At 39.4% G+C, this 21,288-nt stretch overlaps 1 protein-coding gene across 4 annotated transcripts in view; it reads left to right on the forward strand.

The window, feature by feature from the left end:
* Window positions 1–21,288, forward strand: part of LOC115462835 (ubiquitin-associated protein 2-like) — a 473,475-nt gene that overhangs the window by 129,611 nt on the left and 322,576 nt on the right. For 2 of the 4 annotated variants that reach the window (XM_030192869.1, XM_030192870.1), the window contains exons 8-9: window positions 2,415–2,447; window positions 12,786–12,889. In XM_030192869.1, coding sequence (XP_030048729.1) covers window positions 2,415–2,447; window positions 12,786–12,889 — 137 coding nt within the window. The remainder of the gene's footprint in view (window positions 1–2,414; window positions 2,448–12,785; window positions 12,890–21,288) is intronic. The other 2 variants (XM_030192871.1, XM_030192872.1) reach the window with 1 other exon arrangement.

The raw sequence follows: 21,288 nt of genomic DNA on the forward strand, positions 1-21,288 counted from the left end.
GTCACCTTGCTCCGTGACTGAAAGCGCAGCACCAGCAGATCGGATTCGCCTCCCTTCGGGCCTTCCCTCCCTGTGTCCCGCCCTCACGGAAGTTACATCAGATGAGGGCGGGACACAGGGAGGGAAGGCCCGAAGGGAGGCAAATCCGATCTGCCGTTGCTGCGCTTTGTCATGGAGGTGACAGGTGAAGCGCTGTGATGATTTCAATGTGTGGGGTGTCCGGCCCGGTGGTGGATGGTCGACGGAGCCGAGGGCGGGTGAGATCGGGGACTGCGGCGCCGGGCCCTCCTTGGAGGCCCCGGCCCAGGGAATTTTGTCCCTCTTGGCAGCCCTGCCCATCAACTATTCCCCTATCTTTTTCCCATGCAAGTTCCAACATATCTTCTCTCTTCTCTTCTCTTCTCTTCTCTTCTCTTCTCCTCCCCTCATTTGCTGCCCCCCTTCCCCCAGCCTAATGTTTATGGCTGGCAGTGCTGAAGACACGTTGCTTCTGGCTATGCAGGGCCTTCCCTTTGCCATGTCCTGCCTCCTCTGATGCCACTCAGGTGGGAAGCAGCCAAAGGAAGGCCCTCTACGACTGGAAACAGAGTGTCTTGAGCGCTGCCGGCCACAAATGCAAAGTTTGCGGGCCATGGATGTGTAAGAGGGGAATTAGAAATGCCGGCCATGGGAGAGGGGAAGGAGAAGTAAAGACAGAGAATGAGATGCTAGACTGTGGGGAGCAGGGGTCAGGAACCAAAGTGTATCTGAGGAGGTAACTTACACATGTGAGCCTGAGAAGGGGCTCAAATGTGTATGTCACAATCCTAATGCGTGTGACTTGGGCATGACTGCAAGAGTATATGTGTTAATAAGTTCACACGTGCTGTAGTGTTTCAGTGCTGCCTTATACACTGGTGTCTCATAGGTGTCTTAAGATCAGTGCTCGTATATATTTTATATGTGGGTGCATACTAGGCATTTTAATATCTAGAACACCTAAGCTTTGAAAACTTCATAGGGTGATACACAATGGGTCTTCGTCATCCTAAGTCAATGAAAATTCTTCAGGTAAACAACAATTGCAGGTTTATTTATCCTGTGTCTCATAAATGTAGTAGTCCCTCATGTCCTCCTGTATGCTTACTATCTGCCATTAAATGGCCATTTAAAATGTGCTTTGTTCTTTAGTCTCTATTTAAAATCCACTATAAAATAAAATGCAGTAAAGCTACACATGAAGTGTCTGGATAATTATTCATGAGCTACATGTAAAACTGTGTCTCGACTGATGCTTAAAGCAGCAATACCACCGTAAACTTTTTTTTTTGTGAAGAATTGGTATTTCCCCATATACACTGTTAAGATCTTTTGGATCCAGGAAGTTCATCTTTTTGTCTCTGTCTTAGCATCATTCTGTTTTTTTAATTCTGGCCTGGTGCAAAATTAGTTTTAAAGCAAGCTCATTTTTCAATACATATTTGGATATTCCATTTTCTCTGTGTTTATGGAAAATTAGTTCACTGAACCCAAACTCCTTCAGTGAGAAAAAAAAGTATTAAAAAAATGGAATCCCTCAGTTTTGATTGTGTAAAAACCCGTGCAGGAGAGCAGTGTGAATTCTCCCATCTATTTTATGCCTTTTTTTTTTCCATTCCTGAAGATTGAGCTTCGGTGCTACAGCAGTTTATTATTCTCAGCAAAAAATAATTTCATTGAAATATGAGGAATAGCAGAAAGGGTTTAAATGAGATTGTTTAGAGAGAAATGATAGCCCGGGCCATTGTGTGTGCCTGGGTGGCTTCTGGACAATTGACAGTGCAGTATGTTCCCTCTTTGTTACTGAGTGCAGATGGGGGTATTAGTAGTAGAGTTAGCAGACTCCTGCTGCCCGCTGGCCACAAAGTGATTGTTAGCACCAGTTCTGAAAACATGTGACTGTAAGGTGAGGAAATAAGTACTAATCACAATATACTGAAAAAGAAATATAGGTGACTTCAGGAGGCACATCAGCTTGGAGCCCTTATAAGGCATATGAAAATTAGCATCACAAGCTCACCACACAATAAGCTCCTCATTTCTCTGGCACATTTTGTCAGTGACAGCAGAGGAATGAATTCAGGATAACTTTGGGGAATTTTGGAACTCCTGGCCCTTCAGCTTCTCATAATTATTTTAGGTTTCTAAGCTCTAGTGCCTGAACTGGCATATGAAGAGAGGTAGCAGAGTGGCATCATTAAACAGGAGCAAAGAACACATAATGGAGGTGGTGACAGAAATGATAGGGGTGACAAAGTACTGATTCTGGCTGTAATTTTAATTTTTAACCCTAAAAGAAACGCAGTAAATATGCATTTGTAGACTCTGATTACATTCTAAAAATATTATAAATATATTTCTTCCTTTTTTTCTCTTAAATATTAACAACATTGAAGTCGGTTGATCAAAGGGGAAGCATGCTGTGAAAGGTAAAATATTTCACTGTCTGCTAAAGCTACTTATATTGCTGCTTTAACTTCTCTGTGGTGGTTGGAATCTTTTGTGCTTCTGTGGAAAAAAAGCATAATTTCTTTATAGAAATCTGCTTTTGTTAGCCTTACTTAGAATCTGCCGTGTGTATTAATGCATGCTTCAAATTGAAGGGCAAAGATTGCAGCTACAGATATGAATCTATATTTTGCTGTCACCTCCAGTAGGCATGCTTCACTGTCCTTCTTTGTACCCCAAAGGAAGAAAAATGTAGGTACTCTCCCCCTTCCCCAAAACCTTTGCCTGTGACACAAAATATTTGCTTTTTCCATCTCCTTTTCCTTTGTTGTTATATAATAGCCGGATAGACACACCTAGGGGCTGATATAATAAAGTATTACTAGGCTTTGTGCACAGTTGTGTGAGCTACCATGGACACCCTATGTTAAAATGAGTGTTGCTCGTGAATTAACTCTGTGCCAAGCACAGTCTGATATACTACTACTACTACTATTTAGCATTTATATAGCGCTACAAATCAGCACAGAGCTAATATAAATCCTATAGTAATGAAGATATTAGCTAGTTAATGTAAATGCAGAGAAGTGCACAGAAGACAGCGAGGCTGAGCCGCAGGATTTTGTAATGTTGAGTCTTTAATGTGAGGTCTGAGGAGGGGTAGTAGGTAGCTTTTTGTTCTGTGTTCATCATTAGTGAGGATTTTATGCCTGTTTCTTTTCCTTACTGTGAGCATAAGGTTAGGTACCCACAACTTTTTTTTTCTAGCTTCCCTGAAGGATGGATTAACAAAAAGAGGGGGGGGGGGGGGAAAGGGAGGTGTACTGGAACAAAGAAGAGGGACAAGTAATTTATGTGAATGTGGAGAAGTACTAACTAATTGCTGAGCTGTGGAGCTGTCCCTGTAACTTCACTTAAATTCCTTTAATCTTTTGCAGACTTTGCTTTTTCTTTATGCTGCTTAATCTTAACCTTGCCTGTCCAAAACATATTGAAATTGCTTAACTCATGGAACTCTAGTCTTCTATGGCTGTAAATCATGGTTTTCAGAATATCACTAATGAATATGCAAGAGTGATTTGCATGCAAAGAGGTAGTGGATGTGCATAGCTATCTCGTACATGTTCTTTATGAATATCCTGAATATTCAACTGTTTTGTGGCCCTTAAAGACGGGAGTTTGAAACTCCTAAGTGATTATCTCTGCAGTACTGTGTTTGTCACTTGATATTTGCCTGCAAACTTAAGGGGTCCTTTTACCAAGCTGTGGGAAGAAGGGCGGGGGGGGGGCATTTTTCCCATGCGCCAGGGGCCTTTTTACCACAGCAGGTAAAAACATCCCAGGCATACATGGTCATGCGATAAGTGAACTGTTACTGCATGACCATGCGACAGGGAGCCCTTGCCGCTGGGTTATCGCCACGCAAGCCATTTCCAGGTGGGGGGTTCTTTTTCCACTGGAAATGGCGCACGCTCGGGGCGGGACTACTGCTGGTAGCCACATTGGGCCGGTGATAGTCCTGAAAGAGCGATTGGTAAGCCCACGTTGGGCTTACCGCCGGGTTGTAAAAGGGCCCTTAAGTTACATGTCTAGAGTTGAGAGTAAGGGCTTTTTAACAAGGCAAAGGATAATTTGTGGGAGTGGTTCCTAACAAACAGATTTAAATATAAAAAACTGAATTTAGGCGACATAGGATTATATTTGCCTGTTTCTTTAGCTTTAGTTAGGATTGCATCAGGCATCTTCTTTCAAGTCCCATAACAGCTCTCAATTGCTAGGCTTGTTGAAACATTCCATTTTCTAAAATTTACTGGAAAAGATGAGTTTATGGAAACCAACGAATGGTGCAAAAGTGATTTATGACATGTAAAAATGTATTATTTTTTCAGTTTTCTTGCTTGCTTTTTTGTGATGCTTGGCTTGTCACTTGGTTAAATGTGCTTTTTTTGTTAGTTTATAATAATGTAAAAATGTGCTCTTTTTATGATAAAATTTAAGCCAGTTGAATGATTTTTAAAAAAATGTATGAAGCATTAATACTGGTTACACAGCATTATATAGGAGAAAAAAAAATAGAAAACGAGATATAATACTGGTGAGCGAGCCGTCGGAACATGGTGTGTGACCCCCGCACCCACAATCGGAATGGACTGTATCATAACTGGAGAGATGCTAGGACATCTCCTGCTGGCAATGGAACAGGCGGGCAGACCACGGTACAGACAGAGGTCCCGAATGGGCAGTCGGCTTCCCCACACTGAATCCTGGTACACTGTGCGACTTACCCGTCAGTGCAGACTGAGATCGCGAACAAGTAACCGGCTCCCCCTCATTGACGCTGGGAGTGTTGGGCAGCAAGCGGGAACAGACCGAAACCCCAAATAGAAGATCGGCTCCTCCACCTGCGTTCCAGAACTGAACCAGATGAGAAGAGCAACTGGGACAACTTCTGCTGGCGACGGACCATGTGAACCGACAGATGCTTGGCTACTCCACCTTGCATCCTGGACCGCTTCACGGTGAGGTGTGGAGAGACGCTGGAGACGGCGTACATGGAATGACCCACCAGAGAAAAGCTGAAAGAGCTCTTGAACGGAGAGACACCGGGGCATCTCCAGGCCGGAATAGACTGAAACCCCAAACAGAAGTTTGGCTCCTCTACTTTGCTTCCCGGACAGTGGTGTGCTGGTAAATTTTTAACAACAGGCTCTCTCCCCGGTCTACCTCGGCGCCCCCCCTCCCCCCCCCCCCAAAAAAAAAAAATTTGCAGAGCTGGCTATACCCGGGGGGGGGGGGGGGCGGAGGGGGGCGGCGGCCAACACATTAATCTCTCTAGGAAAAAAAAATTAAATGATCCCAGGTTCCAATCTAATTCATGTTTAATATGGGATAAAATGCCATAAATAAGTAAATGAACATAAATTTTTAACGTTCAGCACCTGATTCTCAAAGTGGACATATTCCAAACACTATAATGAAAATAAAATAATTTTTTTTTTACCTTTGTTGCCTGGTGACTTTTTCTCTGATCATGCTGGTCCAGTATCTGATTCTGCTGCTCTCTATCTGTTCCCTTGACTCCGTTTCCAGGGCTTCCTTTCCATTTATTTCTTTTCTTTCCTCCTTTTTTCTTCATTTCTGGTCCTCCGCATACTTGACTGTACAGTGGATCCAGCTTCTGCCTATTTTCTCCATCCATGTGCAGTTTCTCTCCTCACTTCCTTTTCCCTCATCTAATCTCCTTCCTCTATCTTCCCTCCATGTCCAGCATTTCTTCTCTCTCCCTTCCCTCCCCTCCATCCATGTCCAGAATTTCTCTTGCTCTCCCCGCCATCCATGTCCTGAAACTCTCCTCTCTCCCCTGCCCTTCTCTATCCATCCATACCCAGCAATTCTCTTCTCTGCCCATCCATGCCCAGCAATTCTCTCCTCTGCCCCCCTCTGCCCATCCATGCCCAGCAATTCTCTCCTCTGCCCCCCTCTGCCCATCCATGCCCAGCAATTCTCTCCCCAGCCTCCCTCTGCCCATCTATGCCCAGCAATTCTCTCCCCTGCCCATCCATGCCCAGCAATTCTCTCCCCTGCCCCCCTCTGCCCATCCATGCCCAGCAGTTCTCCTCCGTCCCCTGCCCTCCCGCTCCCATCCGTTAGTTTCAAATACCTGCCTCGAAGCGCCACCTTATTTAAAGCCCTGCTGCTCGTCTCCAGTTGCCTTTCCTGCTTGCTTCTCAGGAGTTCGGTTCTTCACGCCGTTAGTCCCGCCGCGGGAAAAGGAAATGACGTCAGAAGGCGGGACTAAGGGCGCGAACCGAACTCCTGAAAAGCAAGCAGGAAAGGCAGCTGGAGATGTGCAGCAGGGCTTTAAATAAGGCGGCGCTTCGAGGCAGGTATTTGAAACTGACGGATGGGAGCGGCAGGGGAGGATAGGGGGGAGAAGGACATCGCTACAAATGGATGGGAGCAGGAGGGGAGGTAAGCATGGCGCCCTCCTGCCATGCTTACTTCGTGCAATGGAGCCGGCTCACCCCTTACAACAACCGGCTCGCAAGAGCTGTCAAAATTTAACAAGCGGCTCTTGCGAGCCGGTGCGAGCTGGCTCCAGCACACCACTGTTCCCGGACCCCTGCGCGCTGAGGCGAGGAGAGATGCTAGAGTGTTATTTAGGCCGGGAGATGGCACACGGGGACTGATCAACTAGAGAAAACATGAAAGACAGAGCTTTTGAATAGCCAGAAAATGGGAGGAACTGGTACTACAGCCTATACCAGATCCACGGAACCCGAAGGCACAGGCACCGAGACAAGAAGAAAACAAAAAAATGTAAAAAACCCCAGCTCCCACCTCTATACCTACTTAACACAGAACTTCTCTTCAGAAACACCCATCCGAACCATCCAAAGAGCACCATAAAAGAAATAAAGGACAATCGTGACAACCAGCATCTGCCACAGTGCTAAAGTGGCCAATATAAGAATGTGGATCTGGTACTTCCTGATAATTCCATGGACAATCGAGCTACAAATCCACTGCCCTTTACGAAGGGAACAAAATCCCAATTATAATACCAGCCAGAAGAAGAGCAACTCACCAACCAGAGAAACTGAATCAGAGACCACAAAATAAATCGGTAGTACAAAATTCCAACCTACTGCAGAACAACAAAATGGAATAACAGACAAAAGGATCCGAAATTCGGAAAGCCCACAACACTCAAATCAACTGAGTCATACAATGTACCAGAACGAAAAAAGATACCTGTGCTCTTATTCAAATAGATTACATAAATGTCAGATAAACAAGGCAACCATCAGAGACTGGATTGAAGCTGAACAACTAGTTGATAACGGAAACATGGCTGCACTACAGAGATGACCCAGCAATCAGAGACATATGCCCAGAAGGATATAAAATCACACACATCACCAGACTTATGTGTTAGGCGGGGAGAGTCTGATAGGTACTGAGGGGGAGAGGGATCTTGGGGTGATAGTATCTGAGGATCTGAAGGCGACGAAACAGTGTGACAAGGCGGTGGCCGTAGCGAGAAGGTGGCTAGGCTGTATAGAGAGAGGTGTGACCAGCAGAAGAAAGGAAGTGTTGATGCCCCTGTATAAGTCATTGGTGAGGCCCCACCTGGAGTATTGTATTCAGTTTTGGAGTCCGTATCTTGCGAAGGATGTTAAAAAAATGGAAACGGTGCAAAGAAAAGCTACGAGAATGGTACGGGATTTACATTCCAAGACGTATGAAGAGAGACTTGCTGACCTGAACATGTATACTCTGGAGGAAAGGAGGAACAGGGGTGATATGATACAGACGTTCAAATATTTGAAAGGTATTAATCCGCAAACAAATCTTTTCCGGAGATGGGAAGGCGGTAGAACGAGAGGACATGAAATGAGGTTGAAGGGGGGCAGACTCAGGAAAGAATTCAGGAAGTATTTTTTCACAGAGAGGGTGGTGGATGCTTGGAATGCCCTCCCCCGGGAGGTGGTGGAGATGAAAACGGTAACGGAATTCAAACATGCGTGAGATATGCATAAAGGAATCCTGTGCAGAAGGAATGGATCCTCGGAAGCTTAGCCGAAATTGGGTGGCGGAGCAGGTGGGTGAAAGAGGGGTTGGTGGTTGGGAGGCGAGGATAGCGGAGGGCAGACTTATACGGTCTGTCCAGAGCCAGTGATGGGAGGCGGGACTGGTGGTTGGGAGGCGGGAAGTACTGCTGGGCAGACTTGTACGGTCTGTGCCCTGAATAAGGCAGGTACAAATCAAGGTAAGGTATACGCATATGAGTTTACCTTGTTGACTGGATGGACCGTCATCTACTATGTTAGAACCAAAAAGAAAGAAGCTAACTTCACAGTCAAACCAATAACCAACCATGGATCCCCAACACTCGAAATCCTGGCATACAAAATCACAGAAGACACTACTAGGACTATATGCTGCATACTCGTCTACCTTCCCCCCAGAAGCTAGACAAATGCCCAAGATGATTTCATTGACTTCCTATCGAACAATTGCACAAATTTCAGTACGTCCTCCTAGGTGACAGCAACCTACTCCTAGAAAACCAACCCGACTCCAATATCAGAAACATAAACCCCTTCCTCAACCAATGGGATTTCAAAACGCCAAAAGCTACATCAACCCACACAAAAGGCCACCAAATTGACTTAATAGCATACAAGTCTTCAACTTCAGCTCTGTTTCTCTTTCCGACTGTTTCAGGGTCCTGGGGTTCACAGTCGATGTTTGCTGTACCTTTTCCATTCATATCTCCTGTGTAATCTCAAAATGCTTCTATAGACTGTCAAAATAGCTCTGTTCCTTCTTAGAGAATAATGCTCTTTGTATTTTGACACACACACTGGTCCTTTCTCACATTGACTATTGCAACGCTCTGTTTAATGGACTGCGACAGAAAGATCTGCGTTGCCTGCAAATAGTGCATAGTACTTTGTTAAAATTGATCACTGGTGGCCGGAGGTATGGTCATGTGAACCCCCCCCCCCCCCCCCTTTGTAACGGGAATATTGGTTTCCTGTCCATATACACATTCAATACAAAATTTTGGTTTTAATTCATAAAATGCTTATTTCTGGCTAGCCTCCCATTTTGTTGCAATACCTCTGCCGTCATCTACTATGTATGTTATTCCCTCCTGGGCTTTACATTCATTGGACCAACATCTTTTCATTGTACCCTCCGTCCACCTGGTGCTGTTTCCTCTCTTTCGAAAAAACAATGCTTTCTGTCTCTGGTTCTGTTCTCTGAAATAACCTTCCTTTCTCTGACTTCAAAGCAGCTCTCAAAACTCACTTCTTCAAACAACTATATGGGCTTATTGCATGACTTTAGTTGTCACTTGGTGGCCTTTTGGTGTGGGTTCTACCAGATGAAACACGTGGCCTGTTGGCCATTAGTTGTGAACTTTCTGCATTTTCTCCTTTTCTTTTTCTTTTTCCTTTATCTTTATTGTTTTATGTGTTATCATCTTTCCTATATTTATTGTAGTTCAGCTCTCACTATGACCTCTCCTCTTATATTGTAGTATTGTAAACTTCTGTGATGGTTTGTACCCTTGGGCAGTATATCAAGAAATAAAGAAATTTGAAACTGTAAGGTCAGACAATTTATTTATAAGTTGGTATAACAAATTTTAATAAAGATGAGAAAGTTTGAGAAATGCATGGAAAGCTTCTTTCCTTACTGCAAAGTTGCTGTTTCAATGGTGTCATTGCTAAGGCTAAAAGTGGTTCAACTGATCCTCAAAGCTCATTTGCTGCCTACAGGAGACACACAGATACCAAGGCCTCGAAAGGCTTTGGAGTCAGTGTCAACCACAATGGTGTTGATCTCCAGTCCTTTGGAAGTTTTCCTAGGCCTGACCAGGGGGTTAGTTGTTTGAGGCAGAGTCCTCAAACAACTAACCCCCTAACAACTCCTGCTGAGTGTGTCGGAATCAGAATGCTCCTGGGCATCTGAGGAAGAGCCAGGGATCATCTTGATGGAGTAGTCCACTAGCCTTCCAGCATGTCCTTCCTCCTTCCCCACCACAAGAAGTGTAAATTTCCCCCAGAGGAGCTGTCATTCAGCAAGTATATCAGGAAGGTGACTAAGGGCATCCTATTTTCTTAGAAATGGAGGAGGAATTCATGTTTTAAAAAAGGTGGAAGGAAGACCAAATGACAGCTGACATGGTTAAAAAGTGAGGTGAAGGAAGCTACTAGAGCTAAAAGAACATCCTTTAGAAAATGGAAGAAAGATCCGACTGAAGATAGAACATCATACCGAATGGCAAGTTTAATGCAGATCTCTGAAGTATGCAAAACAGGTTTCTTTGTACTACGTCAGCTGCGTGCGACTCGTTATTTCAGTTCTGAAATCTTTCGTTCTTCTCATTCTACTGCATTACAATGCTGGACTATTGTAATATTGTTTACTTAGGTTGTACTCAAGCTTCTATGAAAAAATTACAGTCCGTAAAGAATATGGCCATCCGACAGTGGTGTACCGAGGGCAGTGTGGTGGAGGCGGTCCACCTCAGTTGCATGTAAGGGGGTGCAGGATGCAGCCGTACAGCTGTCAGCTCTGCTGGTTCACTGCTCCCTCTGATGTTAATTCCTGTTCTGGGGCAGGGAACTGGTAGAGCCGCTAGCTGCACGACTGCACCCAATATCCTCAGGAGGTAAGAGTAATATGCTGGGGGGGAGGGTAGAGATGATGCGTTGAGGGGAGGTGATGCACCCGGGGAGAGAGGGAGTGCACAGCGGCAATCCGCCCTGGGTGGCAGCCGACCTAGGAACTCCACTGCCATCTGATTTTTTTTTTTTTTTTTTTAAGGTCGTACCCATTGTTTTGACCATTGTCTCGCCACTACTACAAAAATACCATTTGGCTTCCAATCCATCAGCATATTCTGTTCAAACTGCTGGTTCTCACTTTCAAATCTCATAGGATTGGTTTACTACACTATCTCTCATCTCTTATTATTCCATACTCGCTTGTTTGTCTTCTCCGTTCAATAAATGACCATCACTTAGACCTACCAGGTCCTATACTTGCTCATTTAGATTCCACCCATTGTGCAACTTGTTTTTTGCTGCCCCTTTTCACTGGAATTCTCTCCTGCTAGAAATCCATGCTTAATCTTCATTTAGGAATTTTAATCGAAATTGAAGACCTGGTTGTTCCCAAATGCTTTTTCTTTTATCTGAATTTGCAGTGATTTACAGCTACTGTTATTCTTTTCACCTCAATCAGTCCCTCTCTTTCCCTCTTCTCTTTTGATTGTGCTCCTTCCCCTTATTCTACTTCTTTCTTTTCCAGTGTAAATGAGTTATTGCTTTCCTATCATATCTTGTAGTTCTTTTCCTTCTCTAAAATTTGTCTATAGCATTGTAAACCTCCAAATACTGCTTGCCTGTCCTGGTGGTATAGCAAATCTTAATAAACTATAAACTAAGGCAAAGAGATACTTTGAAAAGAAAATTGTGTTGGAGGCAAAAACACATAATAAAAAACCTTTTTAGGTATGCTAGAAGCAAAAAGCTGGTAAAAGAATCAGTTGGACCACTAGATAGATGACTGAGGGGTAAAAATGGGCACTCGGGGAAGACATGGCCATAGTGGAGAGACTAAAGGGCTCCTTTTACAAAGTGGCACTACCACAAAGCGGTGCTACCAATTAGCATGCGCTGGATGTGAAGAAACCTGTGGGAATTGAATGGGCTTCTTTGCATTCAAGGCACGTTAATCGGTAGTGCCGCTTAGTAAAAGGAGCCCTAAGTGATTTCTTTGCTTCAATCTTCACTGAGAAAGGTGTGGGGGAGATACCAGTGCCAGAAATGGTATTCAGTGCTGAGGAGTCAGAAAAACAACAAAGTATTTCAGTGACAGTCTGAAAGGATGAGGGATGGGTGGGCTAGGTGAGAAACAGAGGGCTGAGAGGATGAGGGACAGGGAGATATGAATGGTGATCAGAGGGTGACAAAGCAGTGAAATTTCATGGTTTATAATGGACTAGAAAACCCAGATCTTTAAGTCCTGTCTGGTGGATGTCAAAATATTTAATCATTTTGACTTCAAAGGTCTTGCGTTCCTGTATTGTTTTAAAGTTTCCTTTCAGTATTCTCACCATAAAGTCATTGGTACAGTGTTCTGGTTTTGTAAAGTGCTGTTTTACAGAGGTAACATCCTGGTTGGCACTGGCATTTTTCTTATGATGTCTATGTAAATTAAATCTCTTCTTCAGCATCTGGCTTGTTTCTTCAATATCGCACCCTTCGTCACATTTTTTACACTGGATGACTACATTGGAAGATGAGCATGTGAAGGATTCTTTTATGTTAAATATTTGTCCTTTATAAACCATTATGAACCACGAAATTTCACTGCTTTGTCACCCTCTGATCACCATGCATATCTCCTTGTCCCTCATCCTCTCAGCCCTCTCTGTTTCTCACCTAGCCCACCCCTCCCTCATCCTTTCAGACTGTCACTGAAATACTTTGATGTTTCACTTATATATGCTGTTACTTATCAAAATTTCCTTATTTCTGATCTGGCGAAGAAGGGCTACCTTCGAAAGCTAATCAAAAAATGTATTAAGTTAGGCCAATAAAAAAAGGTATCATCTTATTTTCCTTTCTCTGTTTTATTTTATTCTGTTTCTATTGTTTACCATTAAAAGTGGACTAACACGGCTACCACATCTCTCTACTCTTGAATTGTGGAGAAACTTGGTCTTAGGTTGTGAAATAACATTTCTCTTGGTTACAGTTTTTCATTCATTGTCTCTTATTTTTCACTTTTAGTACCTTTAACCCTGCAGACTACACAGAATCTGCTGTCACAGATGGCTTTGGGCTGAAAACAGAGGTTTGGGAGGCAAGTCAGAGTGATGGAGACGATGGCACTGGTAGGAATATATATACAATACTATGGAAAATGTTATTTTCTGATATGCATATCATTACAGACCATTGTAGTAGCTGTTCTTATTATATGAATACTGTTTATTGAAACAATTTCTCTTGAAATCCAGCTGATATGTAACTTGTACTGCAGACTGTATACTAAAGGACAGTTTCCAAAGAGTTTTTGTGATTCATTGTTTTCTGTAACACAAACTAAGGATTTGATAGATTAGCACTTGGAAAACTAGATTTACTGTGGCTAATTGATAGCCAAAGTATAAACTTGTTTTTCAGTTGACAGGCAGGGTTGAGTCAGGCATGGCACACAAGTTGAATGTTAATGGGACCGAACAGCTTTCCGTGAACTTAGCTTAACGTTTTGAGCATGAGCAGTTCCCTCATCTGAGTGTCTCCTCAGCTCAGTTTCTCCACTTTGCTGAACAGATGTGAGAAGAAAGCTCTCCTAATACTTTCTAGGAGTTGTATCTGCTCTTTACTATATTTATTTATTTATTACATTTGTATCCCACATTTTCCCACCTATTTGCAGGCTCAATGTGGCTTACATAATACTGGAGGGGCATTCACCAACTCCGGTATGAACAAATACAATGTTATTTTGTTGTAGGATAAGGTTCATGTGACGAGACACATTAGGAATTGTAGAGCGGAAGAGTTGTGTTGTGAACGGTACGTGCATTGGTTGCGTTGTGATGCAGAGTTCAAGCAATTAGGTTGGGCCGTTAGGGTATGCCTGTTTGAACAGGTTGGTTTTTAGTGATTTCTGGAAGTTTAGGTAGTCATACGCTGGCTTCACGGCTCTTGGTAAGGTGTTCCACAGTTTTGTGCTTATGTAGGAAAAACTTGAAGACTAGGTTTATTTGTATTTGATTCCTTTGCAGCTTGGCTAGTGGAGATTTATATATGATAATGATGATACAGGTGTGTTTCTGGTTGGTAGGTCTATAAGGTCTATCATATATCCAGGGGCTTCACCGTAGATGATTTTATGAACCATGGTGCAGATTTTGAAAGCAATGCATTCTTTGATTGGGAGTCAGTTCAGTTTTTCACGGAGGGGTTTATTGCTTTCAAATCGCCTTTTTCCAAATATAAGCCTGGCTGCCGTGTTTTGTGCAGTTTGACGTTTCTTTATGATTTGTTCTTTGCATCCCGCATAAATTCCATTACAGTAGTCTACATGGCTAAGTACCATTGATTGTACCAGGTTGCGAAATGTTTCCCTTGGGAAGAATGGTTTCACACGTTTGAGTTTCCACATTGAGTGGAACATTTTTTTTGTTGTCTATTTTACTTGGCTCTCTAGTGTGAGGTTACGGTCAATTGTGACGCCAAGGATTTTCAGGCTGTCTGAGATAGGGAGGGTATAGTTTGGGGTGTTTATGTTTGTGGGGTTGTCCGCATTATATTGGGATGAGAGGATGAGACAGTGTGTTTTTTTTTCTGCATTGAGTTTCAGTTGGAATGCATTTGCCCTTGAGTTCATGATGTTCAGACTGAGCTTAATTTCATTGGTGTATAAAGTTACATCATCTGCATAGATGAATGGGTTTAGGCCTTGGCTGGATAGGGTCTTAGCAAGTGGGGTCATCATTAGGTTGAATAGGATTGGTGATAGTGGTGATCCTTGGGTTACACCGCCATTTGCTTTTCACGGTGATGATATGTTTGCGTTTGATTTCACTTGGTATGTTCTAGTGGTTAGGAAACCCTTGATCCAACTAAGTATATTTCCACCAATCCCAAAGTAGTCTAGTAGTCTTAGTAGTATATTATGGTTTACCATGTCGAATGCACTAGACATGTCAAATTGGAGGAGAAGTATGCTTTTACCTATTGCTATTTCCTGTTTGAATTTGGCAAGGAGAGTGATTAGTACTGTTTCAGCGCTATGGAGAGGGTGAAATCCTGATTGTGATTCGTGTAGTATAGAGAATTTGTATAAGTAATCGGTGAGTTGTTTGGTTACCATGCTTTCCATCAGTTTGACTGCCAGTGGGATTGATGCAACTGGGCAGTAGTTAGTGATTTCGTTTGTTTTTTTTCTTGGTATCTTTTGGTATTGGGGTGAGTAGGATGTTGCCATTTTCTTTGGGGAGGAGACCATACTGAAGCATGTAGTTTAGGTGGGATGTGAGGTCTACTATGTAGCTGTCAGGGACGGATTTTATTAGGTAGCTGGGACAGATATTCAGTTTACAGTGAGTGTTGGAGAACCTCCTTAGCGTCTGGGTCACTGCTTCGATAGTGAGGAGAGCGAAGTTTGACCAGGTTCGGTCAGCAGGGTATTCTCCAAAGGTTGGGTCCAAGCCATTGATGAAGTTTTCAATTTCGGTGTTGTCTTTTCCTTATTTTCTTCTTTCTTTTTCTCTAAAATAAACCATATTTAAATTTCATTTTTCCCATCATTTTCTAGTTGGTTTTAGGAGCTCAGCCCAACCCATAAGGCAATGGAAACATAAAAGAACTTGATCCTTAGTTTTGCCTAGGCTTTGAGCACAATCCAATATGGTATGAGCAGCTTACTTTCATAGATCAAGCCAGGATCAGGGTTGAGATGCTCCAAAAAACTTTATTGAGGACCCAACACGGTCCGTGTTTCGGTTTTTTTAAAAAACCTTCATCAGGGGTCTAAAAGATAACAATCAATCATATATATTGTTAAATAAAAACAAATTAAATCAAATACATTACAACAAATATAGAAATGTAAAAATACACCACATATAACAAACATAATGTATAAATAAAAAGAATTTAAAAAAATTTTTTTTATTGTGAATCAAATTCATCGATCGAAAGTGTCGACTGAATCCATATATATATTGTTACTATCAAATGAATGTCATAGGGAACAAATGGTAAATCGATTATAAGTAATTAATTTATGAGACAATTAGTAAATTGATTATATGTAATTAAACCAACATTATAAAACCGTTTCCAAAAATATTTATGTATTAAAATAATTTGATTAAGTATAAATATGACCCATAATATAGTGTATAAATTATGTATGATATATAACAGAACTGATGTCTATGGATGGAAGAACAAAATATATATATAAATGTCATGAATTTAACAGAAGGCATTAATGTCATGTATTAAAGAAAAGGCAATGATATGCTGAATAAGAAAAGGCAATGATGTGCTAAATGAGAGATGAATAACAGGTAAATAACAAAAGGTTTACAGCAGATATTTTCTTAATGAGAAAAAGCAATGATATGCTGAATGAAAATAAATAACAGATAAGTAACAGAAGATTTACAGCAAATATTTTCTTAATGCATATATATTAAATGAAAAGGAAAGAAAAAATCAATTGAACATACCAATCAGTAGTAGCACAGGAGATATACTGACAGACAAAGGAGCTTGTGAAAATGTAGTCTCTATAAAAAATTTTTAATAATTAAAACTCATAATCAATATTATAATAATATGTTGTATTAAAACGTTTAACGACCAAAATTTTTGTTATGCTTAAAAGATATATAACTAACTCATGATAGCAAAAAATTTTTAACATATTAAGTGAAAATATGTAAATTCACCATTTATGAAATCATGAAGTAAAAGTTAAAAAGTTTTGAACATGTGTATCCAAATGTCGGTAATTTTATCAACAAACGTAAAAAAACGTAAAAAACCTAACCTCCAAAATCTAAGAGGACAAAAAAGGTCTACACTTACACATTCCAACAAACCTAAAAGAGGACTACATGTCAATACAAATTATATACTTCAAATTATGCTAACGCATAAGATATGTGTATATGTGCACATCCCTAACGAAAAGAGCACCGAAGGTATTAGCAGAAAAGGCAACAACTAAGGAATATATACATATATTTATGGTGTTGTGTCAATCGGTCGTCTTGTTTTGATAAAAAAACTCCGTGTATATGAATTCAGTTTGGTAAGGTAATAAAAAACTAAATGCCAAGATACACTCCATGCTAATATGTGAGATATAGATAGATATATCAGTATGTACCTTACGTTTAAAAACGCCCAAAGTTCTAACAGAAAAGACATATCGATAGTAAAGTTATCATGTAGTCAAAATGAAAGCCAGCTACATATACATCAGTGGTTCCGTGTCGGGTAAAGATGTTAGGCTAAATAAAATCAGAAAAGAAGGATACCTTACCTTGAATGGAGAAAAAATGTAACCTCGTACCAACAGGTATAGTTTGAAATTGTATTGAACAGGGCGCCAAAAAAGACATTATTTAAATAACGCTATAGTGTAACGTGGAACCCATGGATAGGGTATTTCAAATTTCAAAATAAGGATTGGCACATATACTAGCTAATAAAAAACGGGTGACAGTTATATTAGACAATCATTGTAGGGGTAAGTGAATGAAATGGATGGAGGTATGAGGTGATAAATATGTCACACAATCATTTAAAAGATAATTAGATAAAAAGCTAAAAGAATTCGTAGAGATTAAAAAATTAATTGAGAAAACGATTTTAAAGAGCTCAATAGGATCATAAATTAATGAATTAATATTTAAGAAATAACCAAAAATAAGGGATGATAGAGTAATAACCAAATAATTAATCAAGTAATACTTAAACGATCAATTAAACAATACATATGTAAAGATGCCAAAATTTGTAAACGATGTGTCAACCTATTAGTAAGAAATGTCATAAGAAGTTAAACTGAGATAAGTACAACTCTGAAGGACTCGACAGAAAATATAAGTACATATAGCAGCAGTGGTAAATGGTTAAAATTATGACGTAGTAACCAAGGTATTTAATTAATTTAAATGGTACTGGAAAAAGATCAGATAAAAAATATGTATAGTAATTTAAACCAATAGCTAACAAAAGAATAAGCCTATAAATCAGCTCCTTGGAATCAATATATGAAACGAAAAATCGTTAAAACAAATGTTAATTGAATATTCGTGATGACAGGCACATTAGTACCTATTTGTATAACATCAAATATCTTTCTCTATTGAAACAAAGGGGTTATAGGACTGTTAAAATCCTATAATGGCAAAATAGTAATAAAGAAAAAATTGAAAATAAAAATAGGTCTATCATCACAAATGGAATAGAATATTCATTATAAGAAACATAGATCTAATCCAAGAATGAAAATAGTTTAATGCTTCTGCTAAGAAATAATATTTAAAAATGATTTGGTCATATATTGCAATTAAATATATTGGATACACATGGACAGAACTATCAATAAATTACTATCATGGGATAAAAATAAAAATAATAATAATAAAAAAATAATAATAGTAATAAAAAAAATATATTAAAAAGGGGTCTATCATCGCAAATAAAATTTCATTATAAGGAACATAAATCTAGTCCAAAAATAAAAATAAAAATAAAAACAAAAAGTGGTTTTATGCTTCTACTACAAAATAATATTAAAATTTATATTTTGGATATATATGGACAGAATAATCAATAAATTACTATAATGAAATATTAAGATTGCTATTATGAAATATTAAAAAATGAAAACTGACATAAAAAATTGATACTGGTCGTAACGTAAACATATAAATAATATCAAAATGTATATATATATGAGTTAATAGCAAAAAATAAATCAAAATAATTGATGAATTAATGAAAAGATTTTTTCAGAGAAAGTGTAAATATTCAATTTCTTTATTAAGACCTTTTGGAGCTACACATTCAGCTTGATATATAGCACGTTGTTCTGCTCTTAATAGTTTCTGGTCAATATTTCCACCACGGGGATTTTGTTTAATAAGCTGTAATACAAAGAATTTTAAATCATCAATGCTGTGTTCAGCATCGATCCAATGTTCAACTAATGGAGCTGATTTAACCTGCCTCCTGATGCAACTACGATGTTCGATTATCCGAGTTTTTATTTTCCTTTTAGTCTTACCAATATAGATCATGTTGCAAGGACATAAAATCATGTAAATCACATTGTCAGAATTGCAATCACTATCAAATCTTAGTTCATATTTTTTACCTGTAGAGGGATGTATAAATAAATCTAACTGGAGGGAGTGGGCACAGACAGTGCAAGAGTTGCATGGCCTGTGTCCACCAAATTTATGAATAGAATTATCTCTGATCATTGGAAGGAAAGATGGAACTAAATGATTTCTTAAATTAGGGTTTCTAGAAAGCGCAAAAATTGGAACGACTTCTTTGAAACATGGATGGATCTGAATGATATGCCAGTGTTTTAAAATAATTTTTTTAAAAGAATGGCTTAAGGATGAAAATCTAAGAGCACAGACTAAATCTGGATTAGAAAAGGATTTAGCGCCAGTATTCAACAGTTCTTCTCTAGTTCTCAGACTGGCTTTTTTAAACCCTTCTGTGATACATTTATTCGGATACCCACGTTGTCTAAATCTTTTCTTTAAATCTCTAGAATGTTTATAGTAATCATCTACATCAGCACATATTCTCTTGAGTCTTAAAAATTGACAAAATGGTAAATTATCTTTTAGTGCTCTATTATGGTAACTTGAATAATGTAAATAGCAATTTTTATCTGTGGGTTTTCTGTATAATGAGGTAGTGAGCCAATGTCTGTCCTTTTTAACCTCAATGTCTAGAAAAGAAATGCAGTCTTTATCAAATTGCATTTTAAATTTCAAATTTGAATCACATGTATTGATCCATTCATGGAATTGTTGCAATAAAGCACTATCACCTTTCCACAGTATAAAGATATCATCTATATATCTCTTATACATTTTAACATGCTGTTTGTATGGATGATCTAATAGATATAAATCTTCAAATTTGGCCATATAAAGATTGGCTATATCGGGGGCCATAGATGCCCCCATAGCTGTGCCCTTAATTTGTAAATAAAAATTGCCATTAAAGTAAAAATAATTTTTAGTCAGGGCAAGAGTAGCTAGGGCTAAAATGAGCCTATTAGGAATCCGTATGTCAGTCTGCCTGTCACGTAGAGTTTCTTCAATGACAATTAGTGCTTCCAACTGTGGTATGTTAGTGTACAATGATTCAACATCTAATGTAACTAATAATAGATTTTCTACATCACCATTATATTCTTCCAACATATTAATGAAATGGGATGAGTCACGTACATATGATTTGATTTTGGGAATATATGGTCTAAGAAAGTAATCTGTGAATATCGAAAGGGGTTCCAAAACAGAACTGTTTGCTGAAAGGATATAAATCGTTGGAATAACAGGGTGTTCGGTAATCAAAAATTGTTTTTCTTTTAATGTTAAAAAACCCATACTATATGCGTAGTCAACAATCGTAGTTATTTCATTTTTTAAGGTATCTGTAGGGTCATCACCAAGAGGCACATAAAAGGTAGTATCACCTAGTTGTCTCATTACTTCTTGTATATAAGATGTTCGATCTAGAATAACAATGCCTCCACCCTTGTCCGCTGGTTTTATGACAATATTTGTATTCAACGATAGGGAACGCAATGCTTGATTTTCATCTTTTGTGAGATTATAAAAAGGGCGTCTTTTAGTGCTCTTTTCTAATGTTGTGATGTCCCTAAGGACAAAAGATGTTGACTACGCATATAGTATGGGTTTTTTAACATTAAAAGAAAAACAATTTTTGATTACCGAACACCCTGTTATTCCAACGATTTATATCCTTTCAGCAAACAGTTCTGTTTTGGAACCCCTTTCGATATTCACAGATTACTTTCTTAGACCATATATTCCCAAAATCAAATCATATGTACGTGACTCATCCCATTTCATTAATATGTTGGAAGAATATAATGGTGATGTAGAAAATCTATTATTAGTTACATTAGATGTTGAATCATTGTACACTAACATACCACAGTTGGAAGCACTAATTGTCATTGAAGAAACTCTACGTGACAGGCAGACTGACATACGGATTCCTAATAGGCTCATTTTAGCCCTAGCTACTCTTGCCCTGACTAAAAATTATTTTTACTTTAATGGCAATTTTTATTTACAAATTAAGGGCACAGCTATGGGGGCATCTATGGCCCCCGATATAGCCAATCTTTATATGGCCAAATTTGAAGATTTATATCTATTAGATCATCCATACAAACAGCATGTTAAAATGTATAAGAGATATATAGATGATATCTTTATACTGTGGAAAGGTGATAGTGCTTTATTGCAACAATTCCATGAATGGATCAATACATGTGATTCAAATTTGAAATTTAAAATGCAATTTGATAAAGACTGCATTTCTTTTCTAGACATTGAGGTTAAAAAGGACAGACATTGGCTCACTACCTCATTATACAGAAAACCCACAGATAAAAATTGCTATTTACATTATTCAAGTTACCATAATAGAGCACTAAAAGATAATTTACCATTTTGTCAATTTTTAAGACTCA

This window comes from Microcaecilia unicolor, chromosome 2 (assembly GCF_901765095.1).
Source record: "Microcaecilia unicolor chromosome 2, aMicUni1.1, whole genome shotgun sequence".
NCBI lineage: Eukaryota > Metazoa > Chordata > Amphibia > Gymnophiona > Siphonopidae > Microcaecilia > Microcaecilia unicolor.